We start from the raw sequence: 24,682 nt of genomic DNA on the forward strand, positions 1-24,682 counted from the left end.
GTGGCATTAAAAAAAAAGGTGTCCAATAGGACTCCCTACCCTTAGGCATGGATACACACAATCTCCTCAACAACAACACATGGTGATTAAACTAAAGGGAAACCAGAAGGACAAACAGTTCTTATCTTTTACACCATTTTTTTGTGTTTTTTTTATTTTTTTATCTGTCTTTGGGGAACCCAGGGAGATCCAGCTCAAACGGAGACGCTTCCAATTCCCAAAGTAAAACGTCCACCACGCTCATGTCTATAAAATAAACCAAAGTGATATGAGCTTCATCATCCAGTGCCTGTTGCTAGGAGAACTTTGAAAAGATGGTGTCGACTGCAATAAAAATGTCTGATATCCATGCTATACTCAATAGCAGCATAGTACATCATGCACTTCTACTGGCACAGCGGATAGAGGGGGATGATTAACTGTAAACTCAGGACATCATGTGTCCCCCAAATGGCACCCTATTTCCTACATAGTGGACTACTTTGACCAGGGGCCATAGAGCAATATGTAGGGGAAAGGGCACCATTTGACCAGGGGCCATAGAGCATTATGTAAAGGAAAGGGCACCATTTGGGACACCGCCCATACCTGCAGCCTAAACATCACACACAAAGCCCAGGCTTCCCTGTGGCTCAGTTGGTAGAGCATGGTGTTTGCAACGCCAGCATGGTGTGTGCAATGCCAGGGGGGCCAGTACACAAAAAATACCAAAAAAATGCATGAAATGAAATGTATGAAATTCACTACTGTAAGTCGCTTTGGATAACTTCTATGGGCTAGGTGGGACGCCAACTTCAGAGTGTTTTCTATCCAAATATACTAATAATATGCATATCCTGTTATGGCTAGGGGGCAATATTTACACGGCCGGATAAAAAACGTACCCGATTTAATCTGGTTATTACTACTGCCCAGAAACTAGAATATGCATATAATTATTGGCTTTGGATAGAAAACACCCTAAAATTTCTAAAACTGTTTGAATGGTGTCTGTGAGTATAACAGAACTCATATGGCAGGCAAAAACCTGAGAAGATTCTGTACAGGAAGTGCCCTCTGACCATTCCTTGGGCTTCTTGACTCTCTTTATTGAAAACGTAGGATCTTTGCTGTAACGTGACACTTCCTACGGCTCCCATAGGCTCTCAGAACCCGGGAAAAAGCTGAATGATGTCGAGGCAGCCCCTGGCTGAAAAACATTAGCACCTTTGGTAAGTGGTCTATCAGAGGACAATGAGACTGAGGTGCGTGCACAAGGCGACCCCATGTTTTTATTTTCTCTCTCTTTGAACGAAAACACGGTTTCCCGGTCGGAATATTATCACTTTTTTACAAGAAAAATGGCATAAAAATTGATTTTAAACAGCGGTTGACATGCTTCGAAGTACGGTAATGGAATATTTAGAAATGTTTTGTCACGAAACGCGTCGGGCGCGTCACCCTTCTTTACCCTTTCGGATAGTGTCTTGAACGCACGAACAAAACAGAGGATATTTGAACATAACTATGGATTATTTTGAACCAAACCAACATTTGTTATTGAAGTAGAAGTCCTGGGAGTGCATTCTGATGAAGAACAGCAAAGGTAATAACATTTTTCTTATAGTAAATCTGACTTTGGTGAGGGCTAAACTTGGTGGGTGTCTAAATTGCTAGCCCTGTGATGCCGGGCTATCTACTCAGAATATTGCAAAATGTGCTTTTACCGAAAAGCTATTTTAAAATCGGACATAGCGAGTGCATAAAGGAGTTCTGTATCTATAATTCTTCAAATAATTGTTATGTTTTTTGTGAACGTTTATCGTGAGTAATTTAGTAAATTCACCGGAAGTTTGCGGGGGGTATGCTAGTTCTGAACGTCACATGCTAATGTAAAAAGCTGGTTTTTGATATAAATATGAACTTGATTGAACAAAACATGCATGTATTGTATAACATAATGTCCTAGGGTTGTCATCTGATGAAGATCATCAAAGGTTAGTGCTGCATTTAGCTGTGGTTTTGTTTTTTGTGACATTATATGCTAGCTTGAAAAATGGGTGTCTGATTATTTCTGGCTGGGTACTCTGCTGACATAATCTAATGTTTTGCTTTCGTTGTAAAGCCTTTTTGAAATCGGACAGTGTGGTTAGATTAACGAGAGTCTTGTCTTTAAAATGGTGTAAAATAGTCATACGTTTGAGAAATTGAAGTAATAGCATTTCTAAGGTATTTGAATATCGCGCCACGGGATTACACTGGCTGTTGCGTAGGTGGGACGAAATCCAGAGAGGATATTCTAGTTTCTGAGCCAGAGTAGTAACCTGTTTAAATTGGGTACGTTTTTCATCCGGCCGTGAAAATACTGCCCCCTAGCCCAGACAGGATAAGAGTGTCTGCTAAATGACTAAAATGTAAATGTAAATGTAAACATCTGACAGCAAAGCATGCAATGCCTCTCTCGGCCTACAAGGTAACCAGTACCAAACAGCAACACATTTTCATTCATATCACTAACAGGACATCGAACTTACCCTCCTCAATAGTAATTTTTAACCACTGTTTGTTTATGTTTGAGGACCAAAACATGGTTGTTAGAGAGTTTGTTGTCACTTTGTATTATATACACTCACTTTCTGAAAAAGTGCAAAGAGGGGCTCCTGAGTTGTGCAGTGGTCTAAGCGCTAGAGGAGTCACTACAGACACCCTGGTGAGATTCCAGCCTGTATCACAACCTGCCATGATTGGGAGTCCCATAGGGCGGCCCACAATTTGCCCAACGTCGTCCGGGTTTTAGGCTTTTGAACTGGGATGTGGGTGGTATTTAACCGATTGTACCGATTGAAAAATGCTTGCAATTCAATATGGTCTACAACTAAACACAGACTCCTTAGGGAGATAGTATAGGAAAAGCAGTGCCAACACAGCTGGGACTCCACAGTTTTAATGGGCTGAGGTTTGGATTTACAAAGAACCGTGACAAACTGCATTCTCACAAAACTCCTAACAGTAATCAAACTGACAGTCAGAGGGATTCTATTGAATATAGTCGACCGGAGCCTGGCCTTATAATATAATAGGACAACAATTGCATAATCATTTATTATTTCAAGATGCAGCTTTTCAGAAAACTAAGGGAGACCATAACGTTAATGAACGATCTTCGTGACGTCATTTAAATATAATCGACAACTCACTCAGGCTGTAACGTTAGTTAGCATGCTCGCTCTCATGTTGTTGGATAGCCAACTAGCTTAGTAACTTCAGTACACACACACACACACACAAATAAAATACCAGCTAGATGGTTCATTCTTACTTTCCTGGTAACAAAACCAACTCAGTGACTGGCTGGATGAATGGTTAAAACATTGCTCCTCATCAACTCGTGCGTTAGCATGCTAGCTAGCTAAATTACTCCAGTTAGCTAACGGCAGTAAGCTACTTTAGCTTTCCGACTTGAGAAATTCAAACCAAGAACACACAGCTTAGCTATATTCAGCTTGCTTACCTCTGCTGTCCGTAGTGATGGAGGTTTCTTTAAAGCTTGTTTGAAAGAATTTTCCATTGATCCAGTCATTGTCATAACTTCACACAATAATCAAATCCTCAAGAGATCCCAGTCTCACTTTTTAAGGCCGATACCGCTAAACTTCCATCCCGTCGCTCTTTTCCTCGCCCGAGCATGGAGTGAAAATGCCTTGTAAAATTTAACACAAAACTAACCTCTAGAACGCAACTGGTGCGCATAAAATGTACTAAAAGTAAATAATACAAAAATTATTTGCATCTTTAGCATCCAGTTGGAAAGTTGCCTCCTGATCATCAGTTCTTCATTTGGGACTGACTTCTGTCTCGACGCCGGAGTGGAATCTGTGATCCCTCTGTTCATTGACAGCTCAAGAACGCAGCCGCAGGAGGTGGCTATCGTTAAAAAAACAGTAATAACGTTTCATTATTCAACAAAACGTACTACAAAAGGAAGTGAATATTACCAATGGTGAAACAATAGATAATGCGCTCGCAAGCTCTTCACTTCTTCAGCTTAGTTTGAGAACATACTTGTCTGTCTGTGGGATAGCTACTAACGTTTCCTCACAGTTCTCAAAAGCAAATCTCATCAGCTGATAAACCTTCGGCCTTTAAGTGTTTTTCAGAACCACCAACTCTCTGTCCTTGTTGCAAAATCAAGCCAACTGTCTGCTATACTGTAACAAATGACACTACACGTGTTAAGCTCCTGCATACATAAAATATTAGTCTATCAGCTTTAGGTAGCTGGGTGTCGGTTTTTGTTATACATAAAAAAAAGTAAATTCTTGTTGCGCTCGGTCGTCACTAGTAACCACAGCCACAAAGTCATGAACTATACAATTTAGCTTCTTAAAATGTGATTTTAAACATGACCTTAACCACATTACTAACCTTGTGCCTAACCTTATTAAATTAAGACCCAAAACCAAATTGATGTTTTCATGGATTTATACCATAATGAAGTTTGACTTTGTGGCTGTGGTAACTAGTGGAAAACGTTCCGCTCCCTCCCTGATTCATGTCCTGAATATCGCGAGAAAAACATGTGACTTTCCATCGCAGCCGGCCGTGACCGGGAGACCCATGGGGCTACCAATTGGATACCACGAAAAACGGGTAAAAGTAAATTAAATACATTTAAACATATCAAAATATATTTAATATTTGAGATTCTTCAAAGTAGCCACCCTTTGCCTTGATGATAGTGCCCCTGTGACAATTTTGGACACCCTTGTGGCCCCCCTAAATGTGGAGTATGAAATAATTTTTACAAAACTAATATTTGATATCAATCTTTTTTTACATCTGTTATTAATGTAACTGGCCCCTCTAACAGTACAACTGGCCCCAGCTTGGCCCCCCCAGTTGTAATGGTCTAGAACCGCCACTGTGCAGAAGATAAGTTAGAGTTACCAGCCTCAGAAACTGCAGCCCAAATATATGCCTCACAGAGTTCAAGTAACAGACCAGTAGCAATTTTAGCATGTAAATCTTGGTGGTGCAAATAAACAAAACAAGTTGTGCCGTGACCCGGATTACTGGTTGCTGCGGAAAAGGAGGAGGTCAAAAGGGGGTGATTGTAACTGATGTGAAATGGCTAGCTAGTTAGCGGGGTGCGAGCTAATAGCGTTTCAATCGGTGACGTCACTCGCTCTGAGACCTTGAAGTAGTTGTTCCCCTTGCTCTGCAAGGGCCGCGGCTTTTGTGGAGCGATGGGTAACGATGCTTCAAGGGTGGCTGTTATCGATGTGTGCAGATGGTCCCTGGTTTAAGCCCAGGTGGGGCGAGGAGAGGGACGGAAGCTAAGCTGTTACACAGGCACGAGAGACAGTGAGTGAAAACGCCAACCTTCGTTGTTTAGCGTTTTTTTGAGCATGTTGAAAACCTCTCAATATAACTAAAATGTAAGTTAACTCATGATATTAAAGGCTCTTTATAGACAAGGCTATTTAAATAAAAACCAAAGGCACTTCCCTATGTGAAAAGGTAATGCAGTAACTTACTGTACGTTTGGTGGCATTTCCCTTTTAATTGGCATCATTCTTACTAAAATTAAACATGAATTTGGACTGAAACATTAATACTGAAAGTATGTACTGAGACACTTTCATCTACAACATTGGCATCTTTATTGCACAACATTCCCTTAAAATTGGGAAAGGATAATTTTAGAAACAATTCATATTCAAAGACATTATGTACAAATAAATGGAAATTAACTGAATATGTACAATTTACATTAACCGTTACACACCATACTAAATCATTTATTCATATATAAAGAGAAAAGTAGACATACCTCATAGAAATAATCAGGAGCTTTACAAAATGCAACAAGAACATATCCTGAAGGACCTAGCATCTTACATGATAAGCATGTAAAAATAATTTCAACCAGCAAAATAAATTCTTCAGAAGCCCCTGATCCATTCATGCCACATGTCCATTAAGACTCCATAGCATGGCACACTCTCCAGACAAAGTACTTCCAAATGAAATGCAACACGTGAATTTCATGGTTGGTAAAAATATTTATAAAAAAAATAAAAACAAATCTGTGGTTTAGATGTGGTTTTGTGTCTTGCTTTTGTAAAATCAATACAGCAATACATTTTTTTAATTATTGGTTTTGCCATAAACATTGAGTATAGTTTAAGGAACTGATACACGTATTGCTAACAGATATTCCACAAACTCTCCCTTTGTAGCATGCAATACAGCCGTAAACATAGTATGATGGTGTCAAAGCGATAAAAATATTTTAAACTTGTGAAAATATTTCAGTTTAAAAATATATGTAGATCATTTTTTGTTTATTTTCCCCCACATACCGCAGTAGAAATGAGCTCTTGTTGTATTCCAAAAATAATTAAAGGTTTTCCCCATTTTCAAATATGTAATTATTAACATCCCTTTTTCAATAGAGTTCAGCATTGGGTTCGCAGTTTTATTTGAACATTCCACATATTTAAAAATACAAATAATTCTCTCAGGCTTATCTCGTCGGCAACTATAAAAAGCGTGCAGCGTCGATCGCCCACAAAATATCTGAGGTAGTGCTGTACCTGTGATCAAGAATGTTAAAGCTACACTGCAATTAAGAATTACAATGAATGTGTATAAATTACCCAGATACGACTTCCAGGCCTATGTTTATATAATTAGTGTAGTTCATTTTCAAATGAAATCCAATGAATTATGGACCATTGAGGGAGACATCTCAGGTCAAGTACACTTGTAAACAAATACATGAAGAACACAGAAACATAATTGAAATAAAGTGAATATGACCATATTCAATACAAGTAAAAAAAAAAGCTCATCCTATCTACAGTGAGGGAAAAAGGTATTTGATCCCCTGCTGATTTTGTACATTTGCCCACTGACAAAGAAATGATCAGTCTATAATTTTAATGGTAGGTTTATTTGAACAGTGAGAGACAGAATAATAACAAAAATATAGAGAAAAACGCATGTCAAAATATTATAAATTGATTTGCATTTTAATGAGGGAAATAAGTATTTGACCCCCTCTCAATCAGAAATATTTCTGGCTCCCAGGTGTCTTTTATACAGGTAATGAGCTGAGATTAGGAGCACACTCTTAAAGGGAGTGCTCCTAATCTCAGTTTGTTACCTGTATAAAAGACACCTGTCCACAGAAGCAATCAATCAATCAGATTCCAAATTCTCCACCATGGCAAAGACCAAAGAGCTCTCCAAGGATGTCAGGGACAAGATTGTCGACCTACACAAGGCTGGAATGGGCTACAAGACCATCGCCAAGCAGCTTGGTGAGAAGGTGACAACAGTTGGTGCGATTATTCGCAAATGGAAGAAACACAAAAGAACTGTCAATCTCCCTCGGCTCCATGCAAGATCTCACCTCGTGGAGTTGCAATGATCATGAGAACGGTGAGGAATCAGCCCAGAACTACACGGGAGGATCTTGTCAATGATCTCAAGGCAGCTGGGACCATAGTCACCAAGAAAACAACTGGTAACACACTATGCCGTGAAGGACTGAAATCTTGCAGAGCCCGCAAGGTCCCCCTGCTCAAGAAAGCACATACACATGCTCGTCTGTAGTTTGCCAATGAACATCAATCATTCAGAGGACAACTGGGTGAAAGTGTTGTGGTCAAATGAGACCAAAATGGAGCTCTTTGGCATCAACTCAACTCGCCGTGTTTGGAGGAGGACAAATGCTGCCTATGACCCCAAGAACACCATCCCCACCGTCAAACATGGAGGTGGAAACATTATGCTTTGGGGGTGTTTTTCTGCTAAGGGGACAGGACAACTTCACCGCATCAAAGGGACGATGGACGGGGCCATGTACCGTCAAATCTTGGGTGAGAACCTCCTTCCCTCAGCCAGGGCATTGAAAATGGGTCGTGGATGGGTATTCCAGCATGACAATGACCCAAAACACACGGCCAAGGCAACAAAGGAGTGGCTCAAGAAGAAGCACATTAAGGTCCTGGAGTGGTCTAGCCAGTCTCCAGACCTTAATCCCATAGAAAATCTGTGGAGGGAGCTGAAGGTTCGAGTTGCCAAACGTCAGCCTCAAAACCTTAATGACTTGGAGAAGATCTGCAAAGAGGAGTGGGACAAAATCCCTCCTGAGATGTGTGCAAACCTGGTGGTCAACTACAAGAAACGTCTGACCTCTGTGATTGCCAAAAAGGGTTTTGCCACCAAGTACTAAGTCATGTTTTGCAGAGGGGTCAAATACTTATTTCCCTCATTAAAATGCAAATCAATTTATAACATTTTTGACATGCGTTTTTCTGGATTTTTGTTGTTGTTATTCTGTCTCTCACTGTTCAAATAAACCTACCATTAAAATTATAGACTGATAATTTGTTTGTCAGTGGGCAAAAGTACAAAATCAGCAGGGGATCAAATACATTTTTCCCTCACTGTATCACCTGTGCTTCCTGGTTAAACGGGTAAAAGATTGTACAGGAAAGTAGTAGATATAAAAAAAAATATATTTTAGAATTGATGTCTTGATTATTATTTATACTCAACAGAAAAATTATTTGGCTTTCTTATCCTTTAACTGGGTTAAAATAATGTTGATGCAGAGGAGGGGGAAAAACACTGAAAAAGAAGACAATTGGCAACAGCAGCAGCATGCCTCTCTGGTCTGGAGTGGGCCAACAGAGCTTCACCTCTTACTAGCAGAGGAGACCATGGACTCGGCTGTCCCCTTGTGGCAGTATGTCTGTATGCCCAGTGGCAGTAGCCGAGGTCTTGGATCCATCTTTTGAATAGTATGCAATCTGGGATGCACACCTTGTCCAGGAGACACGTCCCGCCCTCTCAGAGCATCAGCAGGGCGTCAGTGAACAGTGTCAAGCCAACGTGTTGGGCCAGGGTGAAGCACAGTATCCGGCTGCTCCAGTCCACAGTCACCTGCCAACTCTGGCTTTGGTTCCATCTATTATAGCAGTATTTGGGCCACGTAGGGAGAGTGAGTGCTTGCCACCGCTGCCAGCAGGGGGAGGTCACTGGACTCAATACTGAAATAATAAGAGCCATGCTTAGAATATTGTACATAGGTGAGCAACAGAACAACAAGCCAAGGGTTTATTCTCCTAATTCAGTTACTGTGATTGTTAAATGAGATGTAAATAACACAGTGCAGTATTTTAAAGGCCCAGTGCAGTCAAAAACTTGATTTCCCTGTGTTTTGTTTGTACACTGAGTGTACAAAACATTAAGGACACCTTCCTAATATTGAGTTTTGCTTAAGGTTGGAGTAACACTTAACTTGTGAAAATGATAGTGTAAGAGCTGTTTGAAAAAAAGAGCCTGAAATTTCAGCATGTTTTGGCCTGCCTGGTGACATCACCATGTGGTAAATAACTTAATAGACCAATAAGAAAGAGTTCCAAACCTCTCTGCTAATAACAACTACGCCCTGGCAGTCCTCGCAAAATTCTTGAGAAATTGCTCTTGCAAAGAAGCTATTTTTAACCATTTTAATTGAAAACTATCACAGTAAGGTACTTAATTGTTACCCAGAAATGATTTGATATTGAGATAAAAACAGCTGCATTGGGCCTTTAAGAACAGAAAGACAACATGGATCACAATACTGATATCTGAAAAAAAGCGGGACCCTATTCCCATTGGGTTCTGGTCAAAAGTAGTGCACTATATAGGGAATAGGTGTCTTTTTGGATGCAGAGCCAATGTATAAAAACAGTTTAGGTGCTCACCCCAGGACCATCCCCAGCTCCTTGACGTGCACTCTAGTCTGTCCCTTCAGGTACTCTGCCAGCATTTTACTCTTGAAGTAGATCTCCTGGAGTCTGTCCTCAAGGTGCATTATGCACTGAGGAAAGGGATGTCAAACTCAATTACAACTTTATTACTGATTAGCCTTGTGTTAACGTGTTACTGATTAGCCTCGTGTTAACGTGTTACTGATTAGCCTCGTGTTAACGTATTACTGATTAGCCTCGTGTTACTGATTAGCCTTGTGTTAATGTGTTACTGATTAGCCTTGTGTTAACGTGCGACTGATTAGCCTTGTGTTAACGTGCGACTGATTAGCCTTGTGTTAACGTGCGACTGATTAGCCTTGTGTTAACGTGCGACTGATTAGCCTTGTGTTAACGTGCGACTGATTAGCCTTGTGTTAACGTGCGACTGATTAGCCTTGTGTTAACGTGCGACTGATTAGCCTTGTGTTAACGTGCGACTGATTAGCCTTGTGTTAACGTGCGACTGATTAGCCTTGTGTTAACGTGTTACTGATTAGCCTTGTGTTAACGTGTTACTGATTAGCCTTGTGTCAACGTGTTACTGATTAGCCTTGTGTTACTGATTAGCCTTGTGTTACTGATTAGCCTTGTGTTAACGTGTTACTGATTAGCCTCGTGTTAACGTGTTACTGATTAGCCTCGTGTTAACGTGTTACTGATTAGCCTTGGGTTAACGTGTTACTGATTAGCCATGGGTTAACGTGTTACTGATTAGCCTTGTGTTAACGTGTTACTGATTAGCCTTGTGTTAACGTGCGACTGATTAGCCTTGTGGTAACGTGCTACTGATTAGCCTTGTGTTAACGTGTTCTGATTAGCCATGGGTTAACGTGTTACTGATTAGCCTCGTGTTACTGATTAGCCATGGGTTAACGTGTTACTGATTAGCCTTGTGGTAACGTGTTACTGATTAGCCTTGTGTTAACGTGTTACTGATTAGCCATGGGTTAATGTGTTACTGATTAGCCTTGTGGTAACGTGTTACTGATTAGCCTCGTGTAACTGATTAGCCTCGTGTTAATGATTAGCCTCGTGTTAATGATTAGCCTCGTGTTACTGATTAGCCTCGTGTTAACGTGTTACTGAGTAGGGATTGTTTTTACAGTGTTAATAACTGCATAGTTATTTGGTATTTGTATGAACTTACAAAGTTGGGGGAGAGATTCATCTTGTAAAGCAGGTGGGTGGACTGGAGCAGGCTGGACACGAGGCTGGACACCAGGACCTCCTTCCCCAGTTTGTTGTTGTCCGTGGCTCGTCTCTGGCTGCTGGCTACCTGCACCGTCCACTTATCAGTGTCTGCGATAATGCAGACCGCCTCTGCAATGGGCTCATCCAACACTGGATGCTGCAAAAAGAAGAAGAGAAAATTTTGTGCTCCGACAGATGCAGACCAGATACAGCAGTGCACTCCTGTTGACGCCTTATGAGCCTCAAGCAAGCATAAAGACTCGTAATCCAGTTTCAACACAAACTTCAGTGCTTCAGGTATAAAGCAGTCTCTTACCTGTACAGCGTGGGCTAATTCTGACACGAGGCCCTGCCTTAGTTTGTCATCGTTGGGCATCCCCTGCAGAACAAAGTCCGGCACATAGGTTGTGCAGTACCCTCCGAACAGTGACCTCCCAAAGTTGGCAATGCTCGGTTTGGAGAAATGTTCCACCAACTTTGACCTGTTGATTTAAAACATGGCATAGATAGACATCAGAACATATTGTAACCCAGAAATGCAACTCACATAGAAGTTGATATGTGTCTTGAAAACCTAATATGAATGCCAACACGTTTATAAAGTTGACATCACTAGCAGTGTGTATCTCACCCAGGGAAGGGGACCTCCACCTCTTCCTGCCACTCATCTGGCTCCTGATCATCTCTGTAGTAGGTGTCGCTATCACTCTGCCTGTGGATGTCCTGCCCTGCGTCTTCACTCTCGCTGTCCCCAAGCGCACTGTCCGAACTCTCGTTCCGGGGGATCTCACAGTCATTAAGCGGGGCCCCCTTCTTTTGTTGGGCCCCTTTGGGGACGGTTACTGAAATCAGGATGCACATGTTCTGCTCAGCAGAACAACTTCTACAGGAGCGTGCCGCCGATGTGTCTGTAGAGCCACACCTACACCTGGACTGGACGTCAGCCTCCCCCCAACGCCTGGCCTGGACGTCAGCCTCCCCCCCACACCTGGCCTGGACGTCAGCCTCCCCCCAACACCTGGCCTGGACGTCAGCCCCCCCCCCACACCTGGTCTGGACGTCAGCCTCCCCCCCACACCTGGCCTGGACGTCAGCCTCCCCCCCACACCTGGCCTGGACGTCAGCCTCCCCCCCACACCTGGCCTGGACGTCAGCCCCCCCCCCACACCTGGTTTGGACGTCAGCCTCCCCCCTACACCTGGCTTGGACGTCAGCCTCACCCCCACACCTGGCCTGGACGTCAGCCTCCCCCCAACACCTGGCCTGGACGTCAGCCTCCCCCCCACACCTGGCCTGGACGTCAGCCTCCCCCCAACACCTGGCCTGGACGTCAGCCTCCCCCGTACAGCGGGTCTGGACATCAGCCTCAGCCTCATCCCCACCAACACCTCCCAGTCCCACACCCACCTGCTCTGTTCCCTTCTGTCCCTGATCCCCCTGTCCCTTACAGCAACTGCTACTCTGGACTCCCGAAGGGTCCAGAAGCTCTTTCTGGGTTTTGTCCGTGCCGTTAGACAAGTCCAGGCATTTCGCCACATCGTCTATAGTCCTGGTCTCTACAGGGTTGTCATCACTGAAGTACTCGTCGAACAGCTCCGAGCACTCCTCCTCGCTGACAGGGTTCCACTGGGGCATCTTGCTGAAGACACGCATCAGAGTCTTCTTTCCGCCAGCGTTGGTCTTGGTTTGGTCGGGTGATGTGCTGGTAGTAGACATCACCCTCTGATCGCCGCCGTCACCACACCCACTCTGCTGCTGTTGTTGTAGCGGTTGCTGTAATTGTGATTGCTGTAGTTGCTGCGGTTGCTGTTGCTGCGGTTGCTGTTGGTGCGGTTGCGGTTGCTGCTGTTGCGGTTGCTGCTGTTGCGGTTGCTGTTGTTGCAGTTGCTGTTGCTGTTGTTGCGGTTGCGGTTGCTGTTGTTGCGGTTGTTGCAGTAGCGGTTGCTGTTGTTGCGGTTGCTGTTGTTGCGGTTGCTGTTGTTGCGGTTGCGGTTGCTGTTGTTGCGGTTGCGGTTGCTGTTGTTGCGGTTGCTGTTGTTGCGGTTGCTGTTGTTGCGGTTGCTGTTGCGGTTGCTGTTGCTGTTGCGGTTGCTGTTGCTGCGGTTGCTGTTGTTGCGGTTGCTGTTGTTGCGGTTGCTGTTGCTGCGGTTGCTGTTGCTGCGGTTGCTGTTGTTGCGGTTGCTGTTGTTGCGGTTGCTGTTGCTGCTGTTGCTGTTGCTGCTGTTGCTGTTGCTGCCTCTGTTTCTCTTTGATGCATTTCTTGTGCTTCTTAATGTCCTCCTCAAGCTTCCTCCTCCTGCTCTCTGTGTCTGATCCTGGAGACTGGGGGTCGCCGATGAGAAACAGCACCTTGGTGGCAGGCTCCTCCTGGTGTTTTGACAAAAAGGGGCCGGGTACAGGTACAGGTACGGTCTTGTCAGGGGGCTTCTTCTCCAGTGGTATCCCAGAAGAGCGGAACACCTTGATGGGCAGACTCCCCATCCCCTCCTTCTCGCTGGCCTTGAACTCTAACTCGGTCTCAGGCTTCGTCTCCAGCAGCACACAGACCTGCTCCCTGGGGGAGGCGGAGCCCACACGCACCACTGTCTCCCTGGGGGAGGCGGAGCCCACACGCACCACTGTCTCCCTGGGGGAGGCGGAGCCCACACGCACCACTGTCTCCCTAGGGGAGGCGGAGCCCACACGCACCACTGTCTCCCTAGGGGAGGCGGAGCCCACACGCACCACTGTCTCCCTGGGGGAGGCGGAGCCCACACGCACCACTGTCTCCCTAGGGGAGGCGGAGCCCACACGCACCACTGTTTCCAGCTTGGCCTCCAGACAGGCGGTTGGTGACTCCTTGAGCGGCGTGGGCTCACTAACATCCTCCATGTGGATGATGGGCACAGCGTTAGTGTTGTGGCTGGAGTGGGCCTGGAGGACACTGCTCTTGGAGCCCTGGCTGTTGTTACTACTGTCCCCCTCCTTAGGGCCAGCCTCAGTGTAGGTGCTGCACTGCACGCTGTTGTTGCTGTGTGAGGGGTAGCTGCTGTCCTCTTGGGGCTTGGGACCCTGGCTGAGGTAGTCTCCGCTGGGCTTGTGCACGGTGACCAGTACATAGTCTGACTCCTCCACCTCCCCACGCTGCAGCGAAGTGGTGATGAGAGAGCCTGGGATGACGATGGCCTCGTCCTCAGTGCTGTCCAGCATGTGGGTCTCCAGCAGCTCAGAGCAGCGGATGAAGTAGGTGAGTACATAGAGGAGTCGCTGGACTAGCTCCCGTCTCCGCCCCACCACTACCGTCCTGGACAGACGCACCGGGGAGCCGATGGCCCCGTACAAGTCACCTAGTCACAAAACAAACACCACAGTTAACAACACATTTCTTATTTTCACTTGTTGCATAAGTAAAGCCACATTTAGAATATGAAAATGTGGTCAAATGTGTATAACTTATTTTTTCCCTTTAACATTTGGGAGAGTGAAGGAAATCTCCATCAGCATCACTGCTCAGTGCTGCATTTCTCCTGTTCAGCCACTATGTGGAGTTGTACACCAAAGTTCCAAACTGTGCCTGTACTAAAATGAAGCACACCATCTAGTATTTTTATATAAATATATATATATTTTTTTTACCTTTATTTAACTAGGTAAGTCAGTTAAGAACAAATTCTTATTTACAATGACGGCCTACCAGGGAACAGTGGGTTGTTCAGTGAAAGAACGACAGATTTTTACCATGTCAGCTCGGGGACTCGATCCAGCAACCTTCTCGGTTACTGGCCCAACGCTCTAACCACTAGGCTACCTGCCGCCCCATTTACAGCTAGTTATTGCTAATTATAGGAGCATCTTTTAATAGTCAATGATACAGAGATATTATTTACCATGAACTGATGAGTGATGGAGAGATATTATATCACTTGGAGTGATAATGAGTTTTATACCACCTAACAGCTTGAAAAAGCTAAAATAACAAACATGCAACCATGTTGGCAATGTAATTTAAGGATTTTGAGCACTGGCCAGCCGGGCTAGTAGGCCGCGATAGCTTGGGTAAAAAAATCCCCCCCAAAAATCGGTGCCTTGGGCTATTTGAAAAGACCCAATTTCACAGTCCTGTGGAGCTAGTTTGGCACATTTTCTACTAGCCTGGTCTGAACAGTACTAGCCTCTGGCTAGCTTAATCCCCATCCCACATGTACGTGGAAGCACTATCACATAAGACTGAAGAGGTTTTCAACCAGAGTCCTGGCCTGAAGTCTGTTCTTACCGAGCTGGGCCCACAGTGGGTTGTAGGGGTGGCTCTTGGCCAGCCTATCCACGCTCTGAGAAGAGTGTTTCTCCAGGAAGATCTTGATAGGCGGCTGTCCATTGGGCATGACAGTGGGCACCCAGGCCAGGTGGTTGGTGAGGATAGCTGTGAGGAGGGCAGGGAGGAACCTGGGAGAAGAGGAAGAGAGAGCGGTTGGGTTAGGCACAGACTGTCTGTATCCCAAATGGCACCCTATTCCCTATGGAGTGCACTACTTTTGACCGGGCGGAGAAGAAGAAAAACATTTGGGTGCCATTTGGGATACAGAACTAATAATGTCTTTCACTCTCTGTTTGACACATTTTTCTTCATCTCCACCACTGCAGCCTTGTGTTCTGCTACTTCCCTCTTCTCTATCTCGTGATCATTCAGAGATACGACACAGTGGTCACTGGTCAGTCTAAATCACGAGGCAGACCGTCATAGACTACTGCATACTAATGCAGTGAGTGGAACATCGGAGAAGTTCTATGGATGTCTTGCTACCAATTGATACATTGACAAATGATTCAGCTTGGTTTTGTAACATCGACATAACAAGCTAAAGATTGGCAGGGATTTCTGACTTTGCAGCTCATTCACTATTGAATGCAGTAGCAAAAACAATTAAGTATTGCGCACACACACAGAAACACACAGACAGACAGGCATACAGAGACAGACAGGAGCACTCAACTGGTTCTTTGAGGCCTGCTCCATGAGTAGGGCGAGCTCCCTCATGAAATGTCCACAGAGCTGGTTCTTCTCGGGGGCTCCAGACATCATGGTGAGCCAAACGGGCTCGGCCACGCGGGGCATGGTGTAAAGGTTGACGATGGTCGTCCTGGAGAGAGGGAGGGAGAAACACAAGCCATCATTGTCTCGGGGTGAACAAGCGGGCCACAGTTCTCAGTCCAGGCCCTGCTTACAAGGGAGACCCTCTCTCTGAGGCAATTCAGTGTCTGGAAATTCCACAGCGGGCAGCCATCCAGAGCTTTACACAGAGCTGAGGGAATCTCTGAGGATGGAGGAATGTGTGGAATTATAGGGCGGAATTATAGTTTTAGAGCCCAGAAGTTTACTGATGACTGAGGAAAACAAGTAGTGTAACTATGTAACTATCGAACAAGAGCTATAGGTTATAGACAGGATACGACAGGTAGTAAGGAGATTGATGATTTGTACAAGGTCTTTCCCAGACAACAATTCACAGAAATGAAAGATGAACACCAATAACCCTACTTGAACCCAGGGCTCAAGTTACCTGACCGACAGGCTGAAAAGGCGCCTCCTGTTAAAACTGTAGCGTTGGTAACATAACATTTTGGGCTACACGGTTTTTAACAGACTTTTAACTGAATTTTGACACACTGCAGGGTAATATGCTGAAATGGCTTAACTAGAATCTTGTTATAATTCAACGAACACCTAACTCCAGAACCGTTTGGTAAAGTTCATCCCAGCAACACTTCTCAGTATCTAGTATGTAGTAGCCTATTAAAAGCCTCGGTGTGGCATGGGTTGTGACAGCTCTTTCCCTGACGTGGGGAAGCCAGCTCAGGGTCTATCCTTACAGCCCGTCTGAGCAGCTGAACTTTAAGGTAGCGACGGACGTGAAGGTATGTCTAGTCCAGTGGACATTTATAAAACCAACCGCATCTAAGTTTAGACTTCATTCATTCCCTCTGACCTCTATACCGATTGTGCAGGCAAAGCATATCAAGTCAGTCAAGAAACGAAGAGACTCTTGAGCAGGTGCGCATTCAGTTCGATTCAACGTTTGACTGTTCATACTAAACGACACGTTTCCCCAAAACGGTGCGTACCATTCTTCAACAGGTAGGTTTGCTCCCGTTTGGTGGGTGTGGCCTGATCAATATGGGTGTGACCATTTAGAAAATGTCTAAACTCCAGCAGCACTCACGCCATACAATCTCCCTCTGGAACACCATCATTCTTCAACTGGCCGTTCAGTACATTACCGTTTCCGTTAAATGAACCGCTCTGTGGTACCGAACGCAACCGTTTTCTTCAATATCCCGACCCTGACAGATATCCAATCAGCATAATGCGTGTTTCTATGTAGGTAACACACTGCAGTGCCTCCCGAGGCTATGGGTGTTGGTTAGGCCAGACAGACTGTGGCTATGGGTGTTGGTTAGGCCAGACAGACTGTGGCTATGGGTGTTGGTTAGGCCAGACAGACTGTGGCTATGGGTGTTGGTTAGGCCAGACAGACTGTGGCTATGGGTGTTGGTTAGGCCAGACAGACTGTGGCTATGGGTGTTGGTTAGGCCAGACAGACTGTGGCTATGGGTGTTGGTTAGGCCAGACAGACTGTGGCTATGGGTGTTGGGTAGGCCAGACAGACTGTGGCTATGGGTGTTGGTTAGGCCAGACAGACTGTGGCTATGGGTGTTGGTTAGGCCAGACAGACTGTGGCTATGGGTGTTGGTTAGGCCAGACAGACTGTGGCTATGGGTGTTGGTTAGGCCAGACAGACTGTGGCTATGGGTGTTGGTTAGGCCAGACAGACTGTGGCTATGGGTGTTGGTTAGGCCAGACAGACTGTGGCTATGGGTGTTGGTTAGGCCAGACAGACTGTGGCTATGGGTGTTGGTTAGGCCAGACAGACTGTGGCTATGGGTGTTGGTTAGGCCAGACAGACTGTGGCTATGGGTGTTGGTTAGGCCAGACAGACTGTGGCTATGGGTGTTGGTTAGGCCAGACAGACTGTGGCTATGGGTGTTGGTTAGGCCAGACTGCGTCATGTAGAGAGTAGAGTATTACTTTATTAATACCAACTTGGGAAATTGTTTTATCACAGCATGCATCATTAATGACTTACAATGACCAACACATGATAAAAAAAATTAAACATTAAACACATAAGGGCACATGCACCATAGTATCCTTAAAATAATAGTCGGATTCAACTGCTGTTTTCTATCCTACTCTGAGGGGAAAACAAGTCAACAACATCAAAAGGCATATCTTGTGTTTTGCACCATCATGTTCCATGACCTAAGAGGCCTAAAAGTCAAAAACAAATATACATCAGTGGATGTATATTTAGACGCTGAAGGTGAGATATTTGAAATATTTGTTTTTTCCTCAGTGAAATTGGCCTTCCTGCTGATGGCACTGACATATAATTAACTATTCTGGTAGCCTGGACACTGTCTGAGGAAGATCGTGTTTCCTCAGCTGGTGCTCGGTTTGCTGTGGCACTGCACCAGCAGGCATATGACTGCAGAAATGGTAAGCCTTCAGCTAGGAGAAAGAGTCTAAGCATGTGGCCAGTGGTGCAGAGACACAAGCCGCCCCACACGTCTCTCCTTTCCCTCCCTTTTCATCACTGGCTCTGCAGCAGTGGGGTTCCCAGCATGCACTGGGAGCAGCAAGGGTGTAGCTTGCGCTTCATCACCGGGTGCGAGTGTGGACAGGACCGGCAGGGACTGCGTGCTCCTTCTCTGCTTACAGTGCAGATTATTAATGTGCTTATTTTGGCTGGGTCTGAGAAAACACCCTGTCTGGACGCTACCCAGTTAGGAAGGTCAGATGATATCTACGTCACTGACTATTGTTATCGTTCTAATTCTCAGTGTCCGTTGAGTTTTTTTACTCTATGAAAGCTTAACCAAGTTTCTTCTTCCCAGAGGGCCAATACAGCTGCATTCCGACAAAAACATGGTTTCACCCATGGTGGTTTACATGCCCCACTATGGGTGGTGTCTCCTCATCGCTACACATTGCATCATTATTTCTAGGCAGGGAGTTGAGTGGTCTGGGCCTTAACTTCTTTTGGATAGGGGGCAGTATTTTCACGTCCGGATAAAAAAACGTACCCGATTTAATCTGGTTACTACTCCTGCCCAGAAACTAGAATATGCATATAATTAGTAGATTTGGATAGAAAACACTAAAGTTTCTAAAACTGTTTGCATGGTGTCTGTGATTATAACAGAACTCATATGGCCGGCCAAAACCTGAGAAGATTCCATACAGGAAGTGCCCTGTCTGATAATTTGTTGTCCTTCTGTTGCATCGACATTACAGCATCTGTGCTGTAACATGACACTTTCTAAGGCTTCCATTGGCTCTCTAAAGCCGCCAGAAAGTGGAATGGGGTGTCTGCTGTCTCTGGGCAAAGTACAACAGCAGAGTTTGTAAGTGGTCAGCCTGGGGACAGTGAGACAGATGCGCGTTTGAGACTTCTAAAAAAAAATTCTTTCAGCCTTTGAATGAATACAACGTTGCCCTCCCAAGCTTACTTATGGCACCCCTCATGTCTCTATTATACCTGATGATTAATAATATACCTGATGATTAATAATATACCTAACGATGAATAATATACCTGACGATTAATAATATACCTGACGATTAATAATATACGCAAACGTCCCACCTTGCCCAGGGAGGTTAATCGTCAGGTATATTATTAATCGTTAGGTATACTATTAATCGTTAGGTATACTATTAATCGTCAGGTATATTATTAATGGTCAGGTATATTATTAACCGTCAGGTATAATAGAGACATGAGGGGTGCCATAAGTAACCTTGGGAGGGGTTGAGTGCAGGGAAAAGGATCCCATGTAGCAGTACTGATGAGGGGAGGAACCGTTTAACCTCTCTGGGCCAGTGGGACGTTAGCGTCCCACTCTATTCAACAGCTAGTGGAATCGCGTGGCGCGAAATACAAATACCTCAAAAATGCTATAACTTCAATTTCTCAAACATATGACTATTTTACACCATTTTAAAGACAAGACTCTCGTTAATCTAACCACATTGTCCGATTTCAAAAAGGCTTTACAGCGAAAGCAAAACATTAGATTATGTCAGGAGAGTACCCTGCCAAAAATAATCACACAGCCATTTTCAAAGCAAGCATATGTCACAAAAACCAAAACCACAGCTAAATGCAGCACTAACCTTTGATGATCTTCATCAGATGACACTCCTAGGACATTATGTTATACAATACATGCATGTTTTGTTCAATCAAGTTCATATTTATATAAAAAAACAGCTTTTTACATTAGCATGTGATGTTCAGAACTAGCATACCCACCGCAAACTTCCGGTGAATTTACTAAATTACTCACGATTAACGTTCACAAAATGCATAACAATTATTTTAAGAATTATAGATACAGAACTCCTTTATGCAATAGCAGTGTCAGATTTTAAAATAGCTTTTCGGCGAAAGCACATTTTGTAATATTCTGAGTACATAGCCTGGCCATCACGGCTAGCTAATTTGACACCCACCAAGTTTGGCCCTCACCAAACTCAGATTTACTATAAGAAAAATTGTATTACCTTTGCTGTTCTTTGTCAGAATGCACTCCCAGGACTTCTACTTCAACAACAAATGTTGGTTTGGTTCCAAATAATCCATAGTTACATTCAAATACCTCCATTTTGTTCGTGCGTTCAGGTCAGTATCCGAAGGGTGACGCGCGAGCGCATTTCGTGACAAAGAAATTCAAAATCTCCTGCTGTTTTTCGCCCAGAGACGGGAGAGACGTCATTCCACTTTCTGGCGCCTTCTGAGAGCCAATGGAAGCCTTAGAAAATGTCACGTTACAGCAGAGATGCTGTATTTTCGATAGAGATGCCACAGAAGGAGAACAAATTGTCAGACAGGGCACTTCCTGTATGGAATCTTCTCAGGTTTTGGCCTGCCATATGAGTTCTGTTATACTCACAGACACCATTCAAACAGTTTTATAAACTTTAGAGTGTTTTCTATCCAAATCTACCAATTATATGCTTATTCTCGTTTCTGGGCAAGAGTAGTAACCAGTTTAAATCGGGTACGTTTTTTATCCGGCCGTGCAAATACTGCCCCCTAGCCCCAAAAGGTTAATAATATACCTAACGATTAATAATATACCTGACGATTAATAATACACCTGACGATTAATAATACACCTGACGATTAATAATACACCTGACGATTAATAATACACCTGACGATTAATAATATACCTGATGATTAATAATATACCTGATGATTAATAATATAAATAGTGATTAATAATACCTAAAGCTCAGAAACCAAACCTATCACTATTAAACTAAGGTGTGGATTAATGATCTACTGCACTCTGACATTTTATCCGAGTCCCTATTACAACAAACCATGCCTCGACGACCCCCCCCCCCCCCCCCCCCCCCCGGTAACAAGCTAAGGGATTTGCCTCTGCTACATTCTCAGTGCGGTTTGCCTTGGTCTCAGTAAACACATGACAGTAACTCACCTGAATTCATTGAGGCCATCCACCATGCGGCTATAGGCCTGAGCCCTCTGACTGGAATCAACTGATCGCCGGCTCATTTTCATGGCCTTTTTAATGAGAAAAGAGGCATGTTAGAGGCATGCCATGTAATTAAAGAGGGAGGGGAAGAGTGGAGAGAAGAGCAGTAGGCTACACTAACGTACAAGAACTGAGACCCATAAATACATACAGCCTTCAGTAAACATGGTGCTGACAGATCTAACAGAAGTCAATGGTTTTTATTTCTCAATTTTAGGCCAACATACACTGCATTCGGAAAGTATTCAGATCCCTTGACTTTTTCCACATTTTGTTATGTTACAGCCTTATTCTAAAATTGATTAAATTGTTTTTTCCACCCTCATCGATCTACACACAATACCCGATAATGGGAAAGCAAAAACAGTTTTTAGAAATTTTTGTTCAGTTTAAAAAAAATAAAAAGCTGAAATATCACATTTACATAAGTATCCACACCATTTACTCAGTACTTTGGTTGAAGCACCTGTGGCAGCGATTAGTCGAGTCTTCTTGGGTATGACGCTACAAGTTTAGCACACCAGTATTTGTGGAGTTTCTCCCATTCTTCTCCGCAGATCCTCTCAAGCTCCGTCAGCTTGGATGGGGAGCGTCGCTGCAGAGATGTTCGATTGGGTTCAAGTCCGGGCTCTGGCTGGGCCACTCAAGGACATTCAGAGACTTTTCCTGAAGTCACTCCTGCGTTGTCGTGGCTGTGTGCTTAGGGTCGTTGTCCTGTTGGAAGATGAACCTTCGCCCCAGTCTGAGGTCCTGAGCGCTCTGGAGCAGGTTTTCATCAAGGTTCTCTCTTTACTTTGCTCCATTCATCTTTCCCTCGATCCTGACTAGTCTCCCAGTCCCTGCAGCTGAAAAATATCCCACAGCATGATGCTGCCACCACCATAGGGATGGTGCCAGGTTTCCTCCAGATGTGACACTTGGCATTCAGGCCAAAGAGTTCAATCTTGGTTTTATCAGACCAGAGAATCTTGTTTCTCATAGTCTGAGAGTCTTTAGGTGCCTTTTACTGAGGAGTGGCTTCCGCCTGGCCACTCTACCATAAAGGCCTGATTGGTGGAGTACTGCAGAGATGTTTGTCCTTCTGGAAGGTTCTCCCCTCTCCACAGAGGAGCTCTGGAGCTTTTTCAGAGTGACCATCAGGTTCTTGGTCACCTCCCTGACCAAGGCCCTTCTCCCCAGATGGCTCAGTTTGGCCGGGCGGCCAGCTCTAGGAAGAGTCTTGGTGGTTCCAAACTTCTTCCATTTAAGAATGATGGAGGCCACTCTGTTCTTGGGGATCTTCAATGCTTCAGAGGTTTGTTGGTACCCTTCCCCAGATCTGTGCCTCGACACAATCCTGTCTCGGAGCTCTACGGACAGTTCTTTTGACCTCATGGCTTGGTTTTTGCTCTGACATGCACTGTCAACTGTGGGACCTTATATAGACAGGTGTGTGCCTTTCCAAATCATGTCCAATCAACTGAATTTACCACAGGTGGACTCCAATCAAGTTGTAGAAACATCTCAAGGATGATCAATCGAAACAGGATGCACCTGAGCTCAATTTCGAGTCGCATAACAAAGGGTGTGAATACTTATGTAAATAAGGTATCTGTTATTTTCAATACATTTACAAACATTTCTAAAAACCAGTTTTCGCTGTGTCATTATGGGTATTGTGTGTAGATTGATGAGATATAAACATTTTTTTAAATCAATTTTAGAATAAGGCTATAACGTAACAAAATGTGGAAAAGGGGAAGGGGTCTAAATACTTTCCAAATGCACTTTACATTGTATATGTTTAACACACTGAGCAAGTCTGATTAAATGTAGTATATCTAACATCTGTCAAATACACCAGGGAGACTTCCACACACCGACCACAATATCCATGTGAGGAGCTCCTCACCTGTTCAATGGCACTTTTTAGTTTGTTCATGTGGCTCTCAAAGAGGGGGAAGTGGGAGAAGAAGAAGTCCTGGAACTTGATGTTCTCCTCTTCGTCCTGGGAGAGGAGGAAGATGACACCGATGGCTATCTTCTTCTTCCTGGCCACGCCCAGGCTGGGACCTCCGCTCTCGTCCGACATGTTGAAGCTTTCTTCCACAGACCTGGAGCAAGGGGGAAAGCCATAAACATCAACCTAAATCTATGGGGTTGCACAGAGAGAAGTACTATGGAGAAGTGAACAACAGGATTCTTAACAGGCTAAAGTCCAAGGACAAAAGAAAAGGTAAATGATGCCTTACAGAGGAGTATGATGGCATAAACTCTCAACCTGGGGCTGGGGGAAAACCATAGACAATAGGTAACAACAACAAGCCATGGATGTCTACGATGGTGTTGATATAGCCAGGACTGAGGTGCTGATCTGTATCACGTCTTTGCAGTGTGATTAGAGTCAACATGTTTTTCTGCATCTAAAAAGACACAGGTACACAAAGTCAGAGAGCTCTACAGCTCACCTTTGACTTCTGGGAACTGGTTGTAGGCCAATACATAAATATCATTTGGAACAGCCTACTGGTCATTTACTATTCAAAGCAAATGCCAGCGCCAGTGTAGCTGCTATGTGTAGTTAGAACTCAGGGAGTGAGCCAGTGGGCCCACACACTACCATCACCATACTGTTCAGTTATTTGTATATAGCAGTATGCCTGCTGGAATTAGAGGAAGTCCTTGCGGGTTCCACTTCACATGGGCCTACGAGAAGCCCTAACGGTGGGACACCAGAAGGAGTGTGTGTCAGTAAATGTGTTGAGCTGCAGTCTCTCACCATCTTGGGAAGACTCCGTTCTCCAGACTGGTGGTCTGGCTGCGGAGCCAGCGTCTCTGGTAGCTACTGGCCTGGCTGCTGGTGAGGGAGGAGCCCGGGGAGGGGAACGGAGTAATCAACAGACTGCTCAGAGACGCTGTGTAGGGAGGGACGGAGGGGGAGGCAGAGATGGAGCGAGTGAGAGGAATGAAAGAGGGGAAGATGGGAGCACAGAGAGAGCCATAGAAGTGTAGAGAGCAAAAAAAGAGGATTTGAGGAATGAGAGGATAGACAACAGAAGGAGAGAACAGAAGAGTCAGTGATTCAGTCAGTGAGGTTACTCACACACAACAGA

At 44.6% G+C, this 24,682-nt stretch overlaps 2 protein-coding genes across 5 annotated transcripts in view; both read right to left on the bottom strand.

The window, feature by feature from the left end:
* rapgef6 (Rap guanine nucleotide exchange factor (GEF) 6) overlaps positions 1 to 4,289 on the bottom strand; it is a 194,466-nt gene extending 190,177 nt beyond the window's left edge. For all 4 annotated transcript variants that reach the window (XM_082974748.1, XM_082974746.1, XM_082974745.1 and 1 more), the window contains exon 1: positions 3,491 to 4,289. Coding sequence is in view for 3 of the 4 variants with exons in the window: in XM_082974746.1 (XP_082830872.1) it covers positions 3,491 to 3,565 (75 nt within the window). In the remaining variant the exon portion in view is untranslated. The remainder of the gene's footprint in view (positions 1 to 3,490) is intronic.
* A 1,329-nt stretch (positions 4,290 to 5,618) lies between these two features.
* The window catches only part of LOC106603820 (folliculin-interacting protein 1), a 72,216-nt gene continuing 53,152 nt past the window's right edge, over positions 5,619 to 24,682 (bottom strand). The window contains exons 9-18 of the mRNA XM_045716265.2: positions 24,349 to 24,484; positions 23,482 to 23,683; positions 21,534 to 21,619; positions 15,956 to 16,102; positions 15,238 to 15,407; positions 11,617 to 14,311; positions 11,302 to 11,467; positions 10,942 to 11,142; positions 9,747 to 9,862; positions 5,619 to 9,044 (exon numbers count right to left, since the gene is read on the bottom strand). Of these exons, the coding sequence (XP_045572221.2) occupies positions 8,966 to 9,044; positions 9,747 to 9,862; positions 10,942 to 11,142; positions 11,302 to 11,467; positions 11,617 to 14,311; positions 15,238 to 15,407; positions 15,956 to 16,102; positions 21,534 to 21,619; positions 23,482 to 23,683; positions 24,349 to 24,484 (3,998 nt within the window). The 3' untranslated portion in view covers positions 5,619 to 8,965. The remainder of the gene's footprint in view (positions 9,045 to 9,746; positions 9,863 to 10,941; positions 11,143 to 11,301; positions 11,468 to 11,616; positions 14,312 to 15,237; positions 15,408 to 15,955; positions 16,103 to 21,533; positions 21,620 to 23,481; positions 23,684 to 24,348; positions 24,485 to 24,682) is intronic.

The sequence above is a fragment of the Salmo salar genome, chromosome 04 (assembly GCF_965601325.2).
Source record: "Salmo salar chromosome 04, fSalSal1, whole genome shotgun sequence".
Classification (NCBI taxonomy): Eukaryota; Metazoa; Chordata; class Actinopteri; order Salmoniformes; family Salmonidae; genus Salmo; species Salmo salar.